This window comes from Poecilia mexicana, unplaced genomic scaffold (genome assembly GCF_051168715.1).
Source record: "Poecilia mexicana isolate PSO_F unplaced genomic scaffold, ASM5116871v1 scaffold_15, whole genome shotgun sequence".
Taxonomy (NCBI): domain Eukaryota; kingdom Metazoa; phylum Chordata; class Actinopteri; order Cyprinodontiformes; family Poeciliidae; genus Poecilia; species Poecilia mexicana.
In genome coordinates this window covers 27,721,689-27,735,543 of record NW_028263384.1, presented here as the reverse complement: position 1 = coordinate 27,735,543, position 13,855 = coordinate 27,721,689, and the positions used below count along the sequence as shown (strand labels likewise).

The window sequence follows — 13,855 nt, the reverse complement described above, 5'->3', positions numbered from 1 at the left end:
GGAGCGGTGCATGTCTTCAGACAGCAACAGTCGCTCAGGAAGAAAATAGAGGAGCTCAAGCTTTTCACAGATTATCTGTCTCGTATTATATTATTTAAAAAATAAATAATAAATAAAAACATACTTTTTATAAAAGTTACATGCTGCAGCTTTAACAGAGTGAAAACAAACAGTAGAGTGTTTGAAGATCTGTGTTTCTACCTGCTCCTCCAGCTGCTGCTCCAGCTGGGTGATCACTTCCTCCTTCTCCTGCACCGAGGCCTGCAGCTCCTGGCACTGCTGAAACAAACGCATCTCAGAGTCTCCAAGATGGCCGTCTGCTGCCTTCAGCTTCTCCTCCATCCACTTCACCTGGGATCGTAGCGTATAACCACATGTGAAGACGCAGAGCTTTCACCACAAACAGGAAGATGGTTTTTAGCCTCACCTGCTGGTTTGCAGCAAATGCTCGCTTCTCTGCATCGATCACCTGCGTCTCCAGCTGCTGGATCTACAAAACATTACAAAGGATCTTCAATCTTCAACGATTTCCCCCGACAATAATGAAGTGATAGCACAATAATTAATCAGTCTTCTTCTCTGAAAGAAACTTCATGAATTACTTTCATTTTATGTAAATTTATATAAAACCCTTGTGTTGTGATAGGTTTTCAGCCATATTGTCCAATAATAATAGGACTGGAAAAGAAAGTCAATAACAATATTGTGATAGACACATGATAATAGATAATACATCTGATTCAGAACCGCACAGCATTCTGGGGGATATAGGCAGAGGAAAAGCTTTATCCATTCAAACTCTCACAGTGAGCCAAGCAAGTTTGATGGAATCATCTAACTCACTCACTCTTTGGTTGCCTAGCAACTCACTCACTCTTTGGTTACCTAGCAACTCACTCACTCTTTGGTTGCCTAGCAACTCACTCACTCTTTGGTTACCTAGCAACTCACTCACTCTTTGGTTACCTAGCAACGACCAGTTTCAGGTTTTACCACTATCACTCATAACTACTTAAAAATAAAAAGAAAACAACGGCATGGAGTGAAACTGTGGATAAAAAAGGAATGGTCATGCCACCATTTTGGCAGAATTTCAGATATTTAAAACAAAAAATATATAATGATAAATTTTGACAAGTATCAATATCAACCGATATGAAACACTGCTCATTTATCACTCCTTGAAATAAGTCTAGACTAATTTACAAGGAACTTTTCAGCAAGATATAAGACTTATTTTAAGTTAATTCCTGAATATTGACAAAAAATAGTTCCGTTGGCAGATTATTTCACTTAAGAAAAGTCATTTTTCTCTTATTATAAGTGAATTAACCTGCCAATAAAACTAGTACTTTTCATCAATATTAAGGAATCATTGACTTAGAAAAAGATTCTCTATCTTGCTGAAAAGTTACTTGTAAGTTAGTTTTGTCTTATTTCAAGTATGCTGAGGTATTTGCAGTAGAAGGCAGATTACTTGGTAGGATTTTTATTTATGTTTTTGCAGTGTACGCAGACCCGTTCAGGGCTGACGGGGCGGCTCTGGAGTTAAGGAGTCATGATTTCATGCGCTGCATTCCTCTGGCATTCCTCGGCTCAAAGCGGCGGAAGCAGCAGAGTATTCCCAGTGTCTTCTGATGGGAGCTTCCCCAAACCTCAGCAAATTCATGAAGGGGCGGAGAACGCAGGAATGTGTAGGGAAATTTACAGTTTGGATTTTTTGCCACATGTAGAAATATACATGAATTCAGGAAAGATTACAGGGGGATCTCATCCTGACAGATTATCTGTATTTCATCCTGACAGATTATCTGTGATTTAAGGCCGGGGTGTCTAGGTTGAGCTCTACTTTGCTGCAACTTGTAGATGTTTCTGCAACACACCTGAACCAAATGTCTGAATCTCCTCAGCAGCTCTTCAGAGGTCTGATTCAAGGTGAAAGTTCATCCTGCCAGCAAACTTTCTCTCTTGGGTCATATTTAGGCCTCTCACACTAAATTTTACGGGGTGATAAATTGTCTCTCTAATTATTGCAATAAATGATAACATTCTTGCTTGAGAACATTTTCAAGTAATATATTGATAATGGGATTAATGCAAGTTTACACACTCAAAGACCAATAAACTTTAATTTTGTAAAGAATACTTACGACCAGAAACAGTAGATATTTAAAAATTTAAAAATAAAGCACAATCAAAATCAATAAATAAAATGGAAATAAAACCACACACAACTGAAAAATTGATTATGATGTCTATGCAAACAAAGACATCAATTTACAAAGAGAATTAAAAAAAAATCTCTAAAAAATGTTATTGTAATGTTTTCTGGAACTAAGTAAATAGAAATCATTTTGGTAACTAACATTAAGATAAGAAAAAAAATTCTGTGTCACTTTATTAGGTTTTGACAATAAAGTTTGCTAAATTTACGCTTTTAATTGAGTGTTAGATTGCAGTTTCTTACAAAACTGTGCAGTTTCAAGGACTTGATACAGAAATCAATCACTTTCCAAACCTTGGAATCACCTAATTGATATTAAGGGGTTTCAAGCACCCTGAAGTTACCTAAAATAAGAGTGAAATGCCGGGTTAAAGGTCATGCAGTGGAAACAGTGAGGTCGTCTGGCCGGGCGTGTCCGCCTCCGGCCTGACTGGAGCTCTGGAAGTCAGCAGAACCTAAAGGAAAACTGGAGCGGCGCCATCCCATTCTCCTCTGCCTGCACACACCTTGAGGCTAAAAACAGCGTCCCAGCGGTTTCCACCCAGTTACCATGAATGCAAAGTCCTCTGTTGCTCATAACAGGAAGAGCACGCAGCCCTAGCACTAACAAAAGAACATAAATGATCTGATTCTTTACCAGGTTCTGAAATTATTTCCATCCAACCTAAAGTCCACAAAATATCACAAAAGATTCAATGTTTTATTACATATCACACAAAGATGAAGCCAAACTGGAAAATAGGGCTGAAACGATTAATAAGGATAATCATGACGAATCGATTAGTTGAATGAATTGTTGACTTATTAAGTAATTGATAAATTGTAGTATTAAGGCTCAAAAATGCAAATTTTCTAAAAAAAAAGAAAAAAAAAGAAAAACCCGAACAAGCAAAAAAACACCAAATTGTACAAAAAACATATACATCTTAGGGAAAAATGTCAAATTTTTTTTAATTTATTTTTTATTTGCAAAAGGAATTATGCGTCCTTCTTTTCCCCAGATGTGAAGGATGGATCCGGTGTTTCCTTCATGGTCCACCATATCCCATAATTCATTACGGGTCAAAACCGGCAGTTCAGGCAAAGTGGCAATGGCGGTGAAGCGCGGCAAATTATTTTACTATATCACACTTTAAGTGACACAAAATGATTTCTTAGAATAGCCGTGTCCGAATTCAGGGTCTGCATCCTTCGAAGGACCCGGTCCACCTCGGACAGGTCCTTCGAAAGCCACGAATATCGACGACCGGAAGAGAAAAAGCTGTGAAAAAGCTGAAGGGCTAGCCTTCAGCTAGCTGTTAGCCTCCACCTTAGTGTAACTTATGTTGCCTAGCAACCGTGAGCAGAGAGCGGCGGAAGAAAAAGACGAAGCGGTCTTTTTTTATTATTATTACCAGAAACCGTTACTGGGTGTTGCCGCTGAAGGCGATTCTCTCAAACCAAACGATAACTAAAAAATACCCAAACATTTTCTTTTACAGCCTGAACATTTGAGTAAAAGCAGACGACCCACCATGACACCCAAACTGAGACGCTGTTTCCGTATTTAGATCTGCCGCTGCACCACAAACGGCAAACCACATGCGCCTCTCTTTAAAACACATTTAGCATCTGGCACCAAAACAGCCGACCAATTACAGGCCAAGTTTACTGGAGACTACAGCTGGGGTCCACACACATCACCGGACACAAACAACGCAGAGAGACACAAAAAAGAAATGGGGAATATGGTTATTTTCTGGCTGTTTGTAAGTGAGCGCCTTTAACTTCAGGCTAAGAAGATGGTGAAGAAGTTTAAACTGGATTTCAGACACGTTAACCTCTTTTACATCCACCCAGAATAACATCTTCCCTCCCCGTCCGCCTCCACTGGACTCACCTACAGTCAATTTCTCCCTTCAGGCCCAAAATCCAGTTTCATTCCTGAGATTCCTGAGCTGCCGCAGCGTGGTCAACCTCTCCCTGAACTACACCCTGCAGGCCAGGCAGCCAGCTCACAAAGCCTCCTTCTGTAGGCTGCGACCCACACGCTGCTGCGCATGTTAAACATTCACCAAGAACATCGGCACAGATGCTCTCCAACCCTCACCATGATGCTCAGTCGCCTAAAACCGGGAAGCAAAGATCAGGACAGATGCAGGAACTTAATGTTTGTGCTGAGGGCTGGAAACAGGTCAATTAACCAGATGTGTCTGTGTTGAGCTAATTGGGAAGCTGCAGACAAAACGCAAGCAGATGTTAGCAAGAAGAAAACAAGCTGAAATGTTAGTACATGATACAGCACTTTACGTGTCTTGAAATTTTAGTTCTTGGGAACTGACTGTTGTATGAGTAGCACCTTCTCTCCTTCATTTGAAGGAGCGAAAGTTTTAAATGAAAGAAAACAAAAAAAAAGATTAGAATCTGAAAAATTGTTTGAACTTTTTGTTTTCAGTTTCAATTTCTTTTTCAGTTTCAAATCTTCATTTTCTATCTTTTTTTTGTTTGAAAGCATTTTTTGCTTCAAATCTTTTTTGTTTTTCAGTTTCAAAACTTTTTTATTCAGTTTCAGCTGAATTTATGTCCCCAAAATAAATTAGCTTATTCAATAATTCCCAGACCCGCACAGCATTCTGGGTAATGTAGACTTACAAAAGATTTTAACTGCTGAACCTTTCATGGCCAGCAAGTTTGGTGGAATCAACGAACTCACTCACTCTTTGGTTACCTAGCAACAACCTGCTGAGTAACTTGTGGTTACCTAGCAACAACCTGCTGAGTAACTTGCACAGCAGCAGTGTTAGGTTTCACCGCAAAACTGATTAAAACTAGAAAAACAACGGCAAAAAAAAATGATTAAAAAAACCCTTTGTAAATATTTTCCTCTCAGAACTCCTAATATTGTATAAAATAAGTTTAAGTGGTTAAATAAAAAAATCTGCAGAGTGTAAACTTTTTTAGCACAATGTTTAAGTAACAGTCTGAATAATAAAAAGATTAATTGGAGCCCTAAGTGAAGACCTGGTTCTGAAATATGTTGTTCTGGTTCATTCAAAGGTCAGATTTAAGTGCCTTCAAAAAAGTGAAAAAAATTGAAGACCATCTTAAACTCTGACCATCTGTTAAAAATGTGACTAACTCCAGTTACAGTGACACACACGTTCTCTGGTCTCTGTAGGAACACGTGTGGCCTTTTACTCCCGCTTCACATCCCGTTGGCCAAAACCAACATCCCTCCCAAACAGCTGCAACCCGCCCATGCACAACGCAATTTTACTTTTTTATGCAAAAAAAACAGCATTAAAACCATTTAGAAATAAACTGAGCAGCACTCGTACACGTGTGCTCCCAGAATAACTGAGTGCCTCAGCCTGAAAACTCACTTCCTGTATATCACACACATTCACATAATATTTACTAACGCGAGTATTTCCTCCCCGGGGCTGCTCACTCTTCACACAAAGCTCCTTTTTCTACTTTTCTTAAGCCAAATCCTGAAAATCTGGCTTTTTTAAAGCACAGACATACCTGAGTTGTTCCTAAAACCTTCTCAGCAGATTACACGAGGTGACTATTTTGCACAAATAAATCTAAATGTTGAGTTAAAACCATTAACTTTAAGTATAACTGCTAAATCTGTTAAAAAACTTAGGTGATTATTAGGAATATGCTGAAACCCAAGGATCATATACACTCTAACAGCAAACAAACCCCTTAAAGGTGACTGATTATGCTTCTAACAGGTAAGGACAGGTCTATGATCCATACAAACATGTTCATTACATTTTTTCCACAAAGTTATTCCTTGAAAATGAGATTTTAATCTGATCAGTTCTGCCTATCAGCTGTTTTAAAGCGTCTTGTCACTTTAAATCCATATAAGCTGCTGCTGGCCACGCCCCCAAACTCAATGTTACACCTCACACATAAAAATGGCTTCAAACAGATGCGCAATTATACAACCGTACATCTTTGAAAAGCAAAAGTGGAGCCTCCTGCACAACCAACCAACCAACCAACAAGAATGTAGCAAGTGGTTTCTGGACAGTAAGCCAACAACCAAACACTTGTCTGTTCCAGCAGCCATTGTAAAACCAGCTCACCAAATGTGCTGGAGTTCCGTTTGGGTTGCTAGGTAACGGGACTTGGTTCTAGCTGGGGTTGCTAGGTAACGGCCCAGTGCCTGCAGAATGTGACTTAATAATCGGGAGATTTTTGAAACAGCTACTTTTCCAGACAACAAAAAAATTTACTTATTGGCAAAAAATGGCTGACTGGGTTTTTTAAGCGCTTGTGCTGCATTTGAGACGCAAATGAAGAACAAAAATGTCCAAAATGTGAACTTTGCATAAAAGGTCCCCTTTAATAATGTGACAGTGCCTTGAAAAATGTTTGTACTCCTTGACGTTTTTAACATTTTTCCACATTAAAACCACAATCTGTGTGCTCGTTGCTTAAAATCCAGATGAAACTTTGGGTTGTGCAAGATTTCAGAGGTGTGTATATTTCTGAAAGGCTCTGTTACATTTGTGGGTTCCCGTGTGTTTTTGTTTTTTTTTAGTTGAAGTCTGCTGAACTCTGACTGAACTCTAGAGCTGGGAAGTTAAATCAGTGATCTCCCATTTGCAGGAGAGACTGAAGGATTACTGATCTTAAATGTTTCCTTTCTCTTGAGCTACAGTTTCTCCTTTCTTAACCTTAGTTGCTCTTTAAAGATATGAAATAACGCAATCAAAGAGCAAAACGCCCATAAAATAAATCATTGTATACCTCAAACTTATTCATATTAGATGACTGGATCAGCAGAAGCAGAGAAATGCTGAACAAACCCACCAAAGCCGGATTTTCAAGTCTCAGTGGGAGTTTGTTTTGCTGTCCAGCGGGGCAGCAGCAGGGATCTGTAATTGACTGGAGCTGGGTCAATCCCATCATGCAATGCATGGCGGAGCCCCGTGGTCAGACTGATGTTTACATTAGAGCTCTAATCAGCGTCCCCAGAGAGCGGCTTCAGATCTAGGCCACGGAGCGGTTTGGGCCGGCCCAGAAAGGCCAGTCTGCGCCCAGCAGACTCACCACTGGCTCCCCGTCTGAATTTGGATCCCTTCCTGCACTCATGAGAGGCTGAACCTTCCCAGAGATCATCAAACAATACAGGCATGAGTTGAATCACTTCTTAGATTTCTGTGGATCGACTTGATGCACGTACTGTTGGGAAAATTAAAAGCCAACAGAACCACATAAAAGTACAAAAGAAATATAAAAAGTGGCCAAAAGTATCAAATATTGATAAAACAATCTACTAATTACTCTGGAAAATTATTTCACTGATAACATGGAAAAATGTCAATCTGCCAATGGAACCAGTACTTTTTCATCAATATTAGGGAATTATTTACTTTAAAAAAGCTTTTATGTCTTGCTACAAAGTTACTTGTAAGCTAGTTCTGTCTTATTTCAAGTGTAATAAGATATTTGCATTAAAAACTACATCAAAAATACTTGGTAGGATATTGTATTTTTGCAATTTCATAAAGACTCTGGATACGTGGCATCCTGAAGTCTTTTGTATTTTTAAAATTAAAATCTAATGGTTTCAACTACAAGAGGAAGCAAATGAGTCACCTTTGGTTCTCTGTGCAGGATAATGATTCAAAACTTTAGGATAAATCAGCAGAGAAATTCAAAATTAACCTTCTGTGACTGTGGAAACTCCCTCATGCATCCCAGGAAGAACCATCAAAGGTCCATCAACGCATTCATCAGGCCTGGTTTTGCCCTGGACCAACCTTGTCTGCGGTCAGCTCCCGGATCTTGACGATCTGGACCCTGAACTTCACGAGCAGCGCCTCCAGAACCGTACACCTCTCCTTCCAGTCTTCCTGGCTTATCGCCTCCTCCCCCTCTGCCATGATGCCGAGCCTTTCCAGAAACACAGACAGACAGAAGCAGCAGTAAGAAACAGAAAACAAAGTCTTATTATTCCTCCTGACCGACCATTTCATGGCTCTCCTCGGACTACTATCCCCTAAAATGTTAATAACCAAGCATTCCTTTAGTGTACGCTTCATCAGTCGTAGAAAAGGCAAAAAAAAAAAAAATACTTCAAAAATATTTTTAAAAGCTTGACTTAACATCAATACAGTGTAGAGTTGTTCTCTTGACTATTTTTCACAAATGACTCCAGTGCTTAAAAAACCACCCAGTTTCTGGCAGTAAGTTAATTTAGCAATGTTTGTTGTCTGGAAAACGATTCGTTACAAAAGCATCCCAATTGTTAAGTCACAATCTATGGGCATTGAGCTGCTACCTAGCAACCCCAGGCAAGCCCAGCCCTGTTACCTAGCAACCCCAGGCAAGCCCAGCCCTGTTACCTAGCAACCCCAGGCAAGCCCAGCCCTGTTACCTAGCAACCCAAGTAGAGTTCCAGCACGTTTGGTTAGCTAGCTTCACTGCTTTATGCGCTGCTCAATGGCTAAACTCTCTGTGGTTGTGGAGAAGGTTCTACTTCTGCTTTTCAAAAACATATGGTTGTATAATTTCACATCAGTTTTCAGACATTTTCATGTGTGAGTGTAAAAGTTGAGTTGTGGGTGTGTGGCTTATTCGGATTTAAAGTGACAGACTCCTAAAACAGCATTTCTGAAAGGAGCTCAAAATAGGCACAATTTAGATAATCTCATGATCTAAGAATGATTTTGTCCAGAAAAACACATATTGCCTGTAAACCTATCTTAACCTGTTAAAGAAAGAATAACAGATCACTTTTAAAGGCACCGTATTAAGAAAAAAAATGACATTATGTAGACTTACTGGGGTTAGCATCTAATTTTAGGATGTTAAAATCGGATTGAAAATTGTAACGAAGAGAAGAGATTAATCCTTAAAAAACAGAAAAAACTCTGGCAAAAAGTATGGACCCACTGTTGTTAGCTGATGTTCAACAAAGATCATTTAAACACACTGCAAAAAACACAAAATATTTTTTGGTCTTGTTTCTAGTGTAAATATCTTATTAAATTTGAAATAAGACAAAAGTCACTTAAAAGTAACTTTTCAGCACGAAATAGAGGCTTGTTTTAAGTAAATAATTCTTTAATATTGATGAAAAAGTACTAGCTCTATTGGCAGATAAATTAACTTAAAACATGGTTAAATGTCTTGTTGCCAATGGAGCTAGTTTGATCAAATTATTTACTTAAAACAAGCCTCTATATCTTGCTGAAAAGTTATTTGTAAGTCAGTTTTGTCTTATTTCAAGTTTACTAAGATATTTGCACTAGAAACTAGACCAAAGATACTTGGTAAGATTTTGTGTTTTTGTATTGCAGGTGGAAAATTCATTAAATGTTTTTTCCAGGTCTGTGTCCAGCTGAACCACTTTGGGCATCGGCCTTGCATCACTTTGCAGGACCAAAACACTCCCTATAGGACGAACTGCTGTCACATTTTCCACTGCAAACTTTGGGAAAAACAGGCATCGAGTGCAGGAAGGCGGGTGGCGGAGATGCAGGAGGATCTCTGACGGAGATGATGGCTTTCTGTCTCCTCCAACTGTAACCTCTCATTACCAGCCCGAGCTCCATCACACAGAGAAACATGTGTGGATGAAGGCCATAAAACCCTTTTTTCCACTACCCTATTTCTGCTGCTGGTTGGCCGCGGTAAACACAGACGGAGGCAAGAAATGAAAGAGCCGTCGTGTGAGAAAAACAAAAACAGCAGGCTGAGAGAGGAGGGAGTTCAACACAACATACCTCACCAGGATGAAGTGAACAAAAACAAATCAACTCCTGCATTTGGAGCTGAGACTTTAGAGAACATCAGATGAAGTGGGGAACTAACGGTGGTGGCAGGATCATGGTGTGGGAACGTTTGGATGTAGTTGGTGGGAAGATTGACGGAGCTAAATACTAGGCAACCCTAGATCCTGACCGAGGCAGAGATTCAACAACCCTAAACATACAGACAGAGCGACTATGAAACGGCTTAACATAAAGCACATTCCCGTATTAGAATGACCTAGTTAAAGTTCTGACCTGAATCTGACCTGAAGTCTTGAAAATTGATGGTCAGACAAGCTAATTAACTTGTTTGCAAAGAAGAATAGGGAGGAAATCTCTGTCACGTTAGATATGATTTGTTGCTTAAGCATGGTAACAATGTATTGTTGCCATGGTTATGCATCTGATTAGCATATCAAAGAATTAGCAGTTCAAATAGCATCTGGAAGAACACCAAATGTCAGAAGAGTTTAAAAGAAGGCTTCATGGATACAGAACAGAGAGAGAAGGAGAAAGTTCAAATCATTTTCCATTGATCAAATCCCCCACTCCAGCTTCATAATGGGAGAGGATCAAATCCTCCACTCCAGCTTCATACTGGGAGAGGATCAAATCCCCTACTCCAGCTTCATGATGGGAGAGGATCAAATCCTCCACTCCAGCTTCATACTGGGAGAGGATCAAATCCCCCACTCCAGCTTCATAATGGGAGATGATCAAATCCCCTACTCCAGCTTCATAATGGGAGAGGATCAAATCCCTCACTCCAGCTTCATAATGGGAGAGGATCAAATCCCCCACTCCAGCTTCATAATGGGAGAGGATCAAATCCCCCACTCCAGCTTCATAATGGGAGAGGATCAAATCCCCTACTCCAGCTTCATAATGGGAGAGGATCAAATCCCCTACTCCAGCTTCATAATGGGAGAGGATCAAATCCCCTACTCTAGTGTCTTTCTAACCATACGGTTAAACAGAATTTCGAAGACGAGCGGGAAAAGCAAATGAGGTGGATTAGCAGTTTCTCAACAACTGATGGTTTCATCAAGGACATGTTACGGTGGAATCTTGTAAATTCCACGTTTAGCCTGTCATGCAAGGGTTCATTCACACCAGTCCTGTTTAGTCCGCTTAATAATCATCTAGAGTTCACTTGTACAGAACGTCCGGTTCTTTTCTGAACTCTTATGCGGCCGAAAACAGTGAACTCTGGTCCGCTTACATACCTAGGTCTCTGTTGGGTTGAAGTGAAGAATGGCGCGGTTTGAATGCATATGTGGATGCAAGCAGAAAACAGAGCGCTCCGAAAAAAGGAAGTGACTACAGCGCAGGACATTCTGGGTAAATACAATCAAAACAAACGACAGAGTCCAGCGCTAGTGGGAGAAATGTCTCGTGGTCTTTTGCCGAACACAAAAGAGAAATCTTTTAACTGCTAAAATAATCTGATGCCACTCCATTTTTGTTAACATTTTGTGAAGTTGCACTCAGTGTCTTCTTCAGAGTTTTTCATGTCGTTTCCTTCTGTGGTTCTTGGTGCAGCGTCACCACAGGCGAGGAGGGGAACAGGTTTTTCAAAGGGTTTGGTTTGTTTGACACAGTGCAGTGAAAGTAAATCAAACCAGGTGAAATTGTAACAGATATTACAACCCAATTTAAGAGTCTACCTGACTGCCAGGTGGAAAAACATTCAGAAAGTCAGAAGCCTCTTCAAAATCGTTGCAAGACTGACTGCTACCAGAGATTGTTCCTGCTCATAGCATCACATCCATAAAGACTCCTTAAAGATACTTCAGTGATATGAGTTATGATAATATTTAACTTCCCTTTGGGATAAATCAAGTATTTCTGATTTGAATTGAAAATATGAAAAGCAGCTGGAACTGCTGCAAAAAAACAGTTTTACAACTACAAACTTTTTCAAATTCAGATTGAAAAATACTTTATTGAAAGAGAAATTAAATATTGATCCCAAAGAGAAATCAAAGTAAAGAAGGGCTGGTAATCAAATGTATCGTTTTTGGATTTTTATTTCTTAAAAACAGACATCAACTTCTCAATTAAACACAATTTTGAGATGGTCTTAAAACCCAATAAAATACACTGATGATGTATGTTTTTAAAAAAGTTCAAGTGGTATGAATACGTCAGCAAGCCAGTGAAAATCAACCCTTTCCAAAAACAATATTAACTGCGGTCACAAATCAAAAGTATAAATTTACTCTGTGTCTCCTTGACAATGTGAGGATGATGCTGTAAAATGTTTAAACTCTTTAACTTTCTAGATTAATTCAATTTTGAGTGTAAAAATCCACCGGAATTGACTCAGACAGAATGATTATTGATTATTACATTAACTTATTTAATGAAATAGTAAAAAGAAACTTAAAGCTAGCTTACTCAAAACATAAAAATGATAATGATAGAAAACTTTAAGTATTCCCATAGATAAATATGGAAGCATTAAGTTGTAAAAAAAGAGCTCCAAATCTCAACCCCACGTTCCCTTTGTAATAAAAAAACAGCCATTTCTATCTATTTTTTCCAACTTACCTTCTATAAAACTGATGTGGATGCGTTTTCAGAGCGTCTTCACGCCATGCTCAGTCCGACCATATTGTGTCTGGTGTTAAAATCCTAAGTTATGAGGAAAAATGAGGGGCCTTCTCTCTTTTCCGGGAGGTTTTCATTTCAGCTCACAGGGAAAAGTTGGAAATGGGTTGATTTTTTTTTTTTCATTAAGGAGGGTGGTGCGTTTATGAAATACGTCCAATCAGATGCTCGGGAGGCGTTTATCCAAGCTGTGGGATCTACATGCTGCATTCCTGTTGCACTTGGAAGTCGGATTTTCCAATTCCCAAGTTGGAAAATTAACTTAAATGTACATTTTATTTTTTTAGATTTTCAAACGGTAAAATCCACTGTGTCTGCCGGAAGTATGATTTGTCGTTTTAAATGAACATACGCTTACTTTCCTACCGTTATTAATTGACTTTTTCCCCAGACAGCAAACTCCACCAGCGGTCACATGGTTTCCACGATTAGAGTGCGAACTTCCGAGGTTCCTCTGAAAGCACCATCTTTCAACAACCGCAATGACTGAAATGATTATCCGCCAATCAAAACGCGGAGCGCAGGGACGTAGCGTTGCAAATGTCTTAAGAACCGTTATAATATAGCTACTACTACTTCTACTACTACTATTACTAATACTACTACTAATAACAACAACAAAAATAACATTGATAGTTTGTATTAGAATACTTTTCATTCATCTAATATAATATTCAAATTTCGTAAAAAATAACCATAGTCTTCCATTATTTGTACAGATAATCGAAATTAACAGGAATAAACAGCTTTTTTTTATTAAGTCAGATGCCAAAGGACATTTCATTTATCAAATTTATTATGATACACATATTTAGTAAATTATATACATTTAATCTTAATCTTATAATAGGGGTCGATTATAAGATTAAAAACATATTTTGGAAAAAAAACAACAACCTATACGCAATGATTAATATTTTTTCATTAGGCACTTATTGGTGACATGGAAATCTTAAATATTGTACTTTCATAAGCTGTAAACTGAAAATTATAATACATTGAGAAATAAATTAACATTAACAATATTCAAAGTTATTTAGTATTCAAATATACTCAACTATACCTCTTCCTGGAGCCTTGTTTTATAGTTTGTTGTTTAAGGAACAACTTGAGGGACATTTTAGATTAACAATAATTTTAAACACCGCGCACAATAAAAGCCCGCATGACAATTAAAGCCCATTTGTATTTTTAAGAAATGAAAACTAATACGCTAACTGGTCGCTTTTTACCCTTCCAATATGGCGACCCTGCTTAC

The 13,855-nt window shown here is 38.7% G+C and overlaps 1 protein-coding gene across 2 annotated transcripts in view; it reads right to left on the bottom strand.

Moving 5' to 3' along the window:
• plekhh2 (pleckstrin homology domain containing, family H (with MyTH4 domain) member 2) overlaps positions 1-12,971 on the bottom strand; it is a 32,698-nt gene extending 19,727 nt beyond the window's left edge. Inside the window, exons 1-4 of one of the 2 annotated variants that reach the window (XM_015008422.2) lie at positions 12,538-12,971; positions 7,990-8,122; positions 428-490; positions 202-351 (exon numbers count right to left, since the gene is read on the bottom strand). In XM_015008422.2, the coding sequence (XP_014863908.2) occupies positions 202-351; positions 428-490; positions 7,990-8,112 (336 nt within the window). In that variant the 5' untranslated portion in view covers positions 8,113-8,122; positions 12,538-12,971. Of the gene's footprint in view, positions 1-201; positions 352-427; positions 491-7,989; positions 8,604-12,537 lie in introns of those variants that run through there. The other variant, XM_088013163.1, reaches the window with a different exon arrangement.
• Positions 12,972-13,855: the final 884 nt, after the last annotated feature.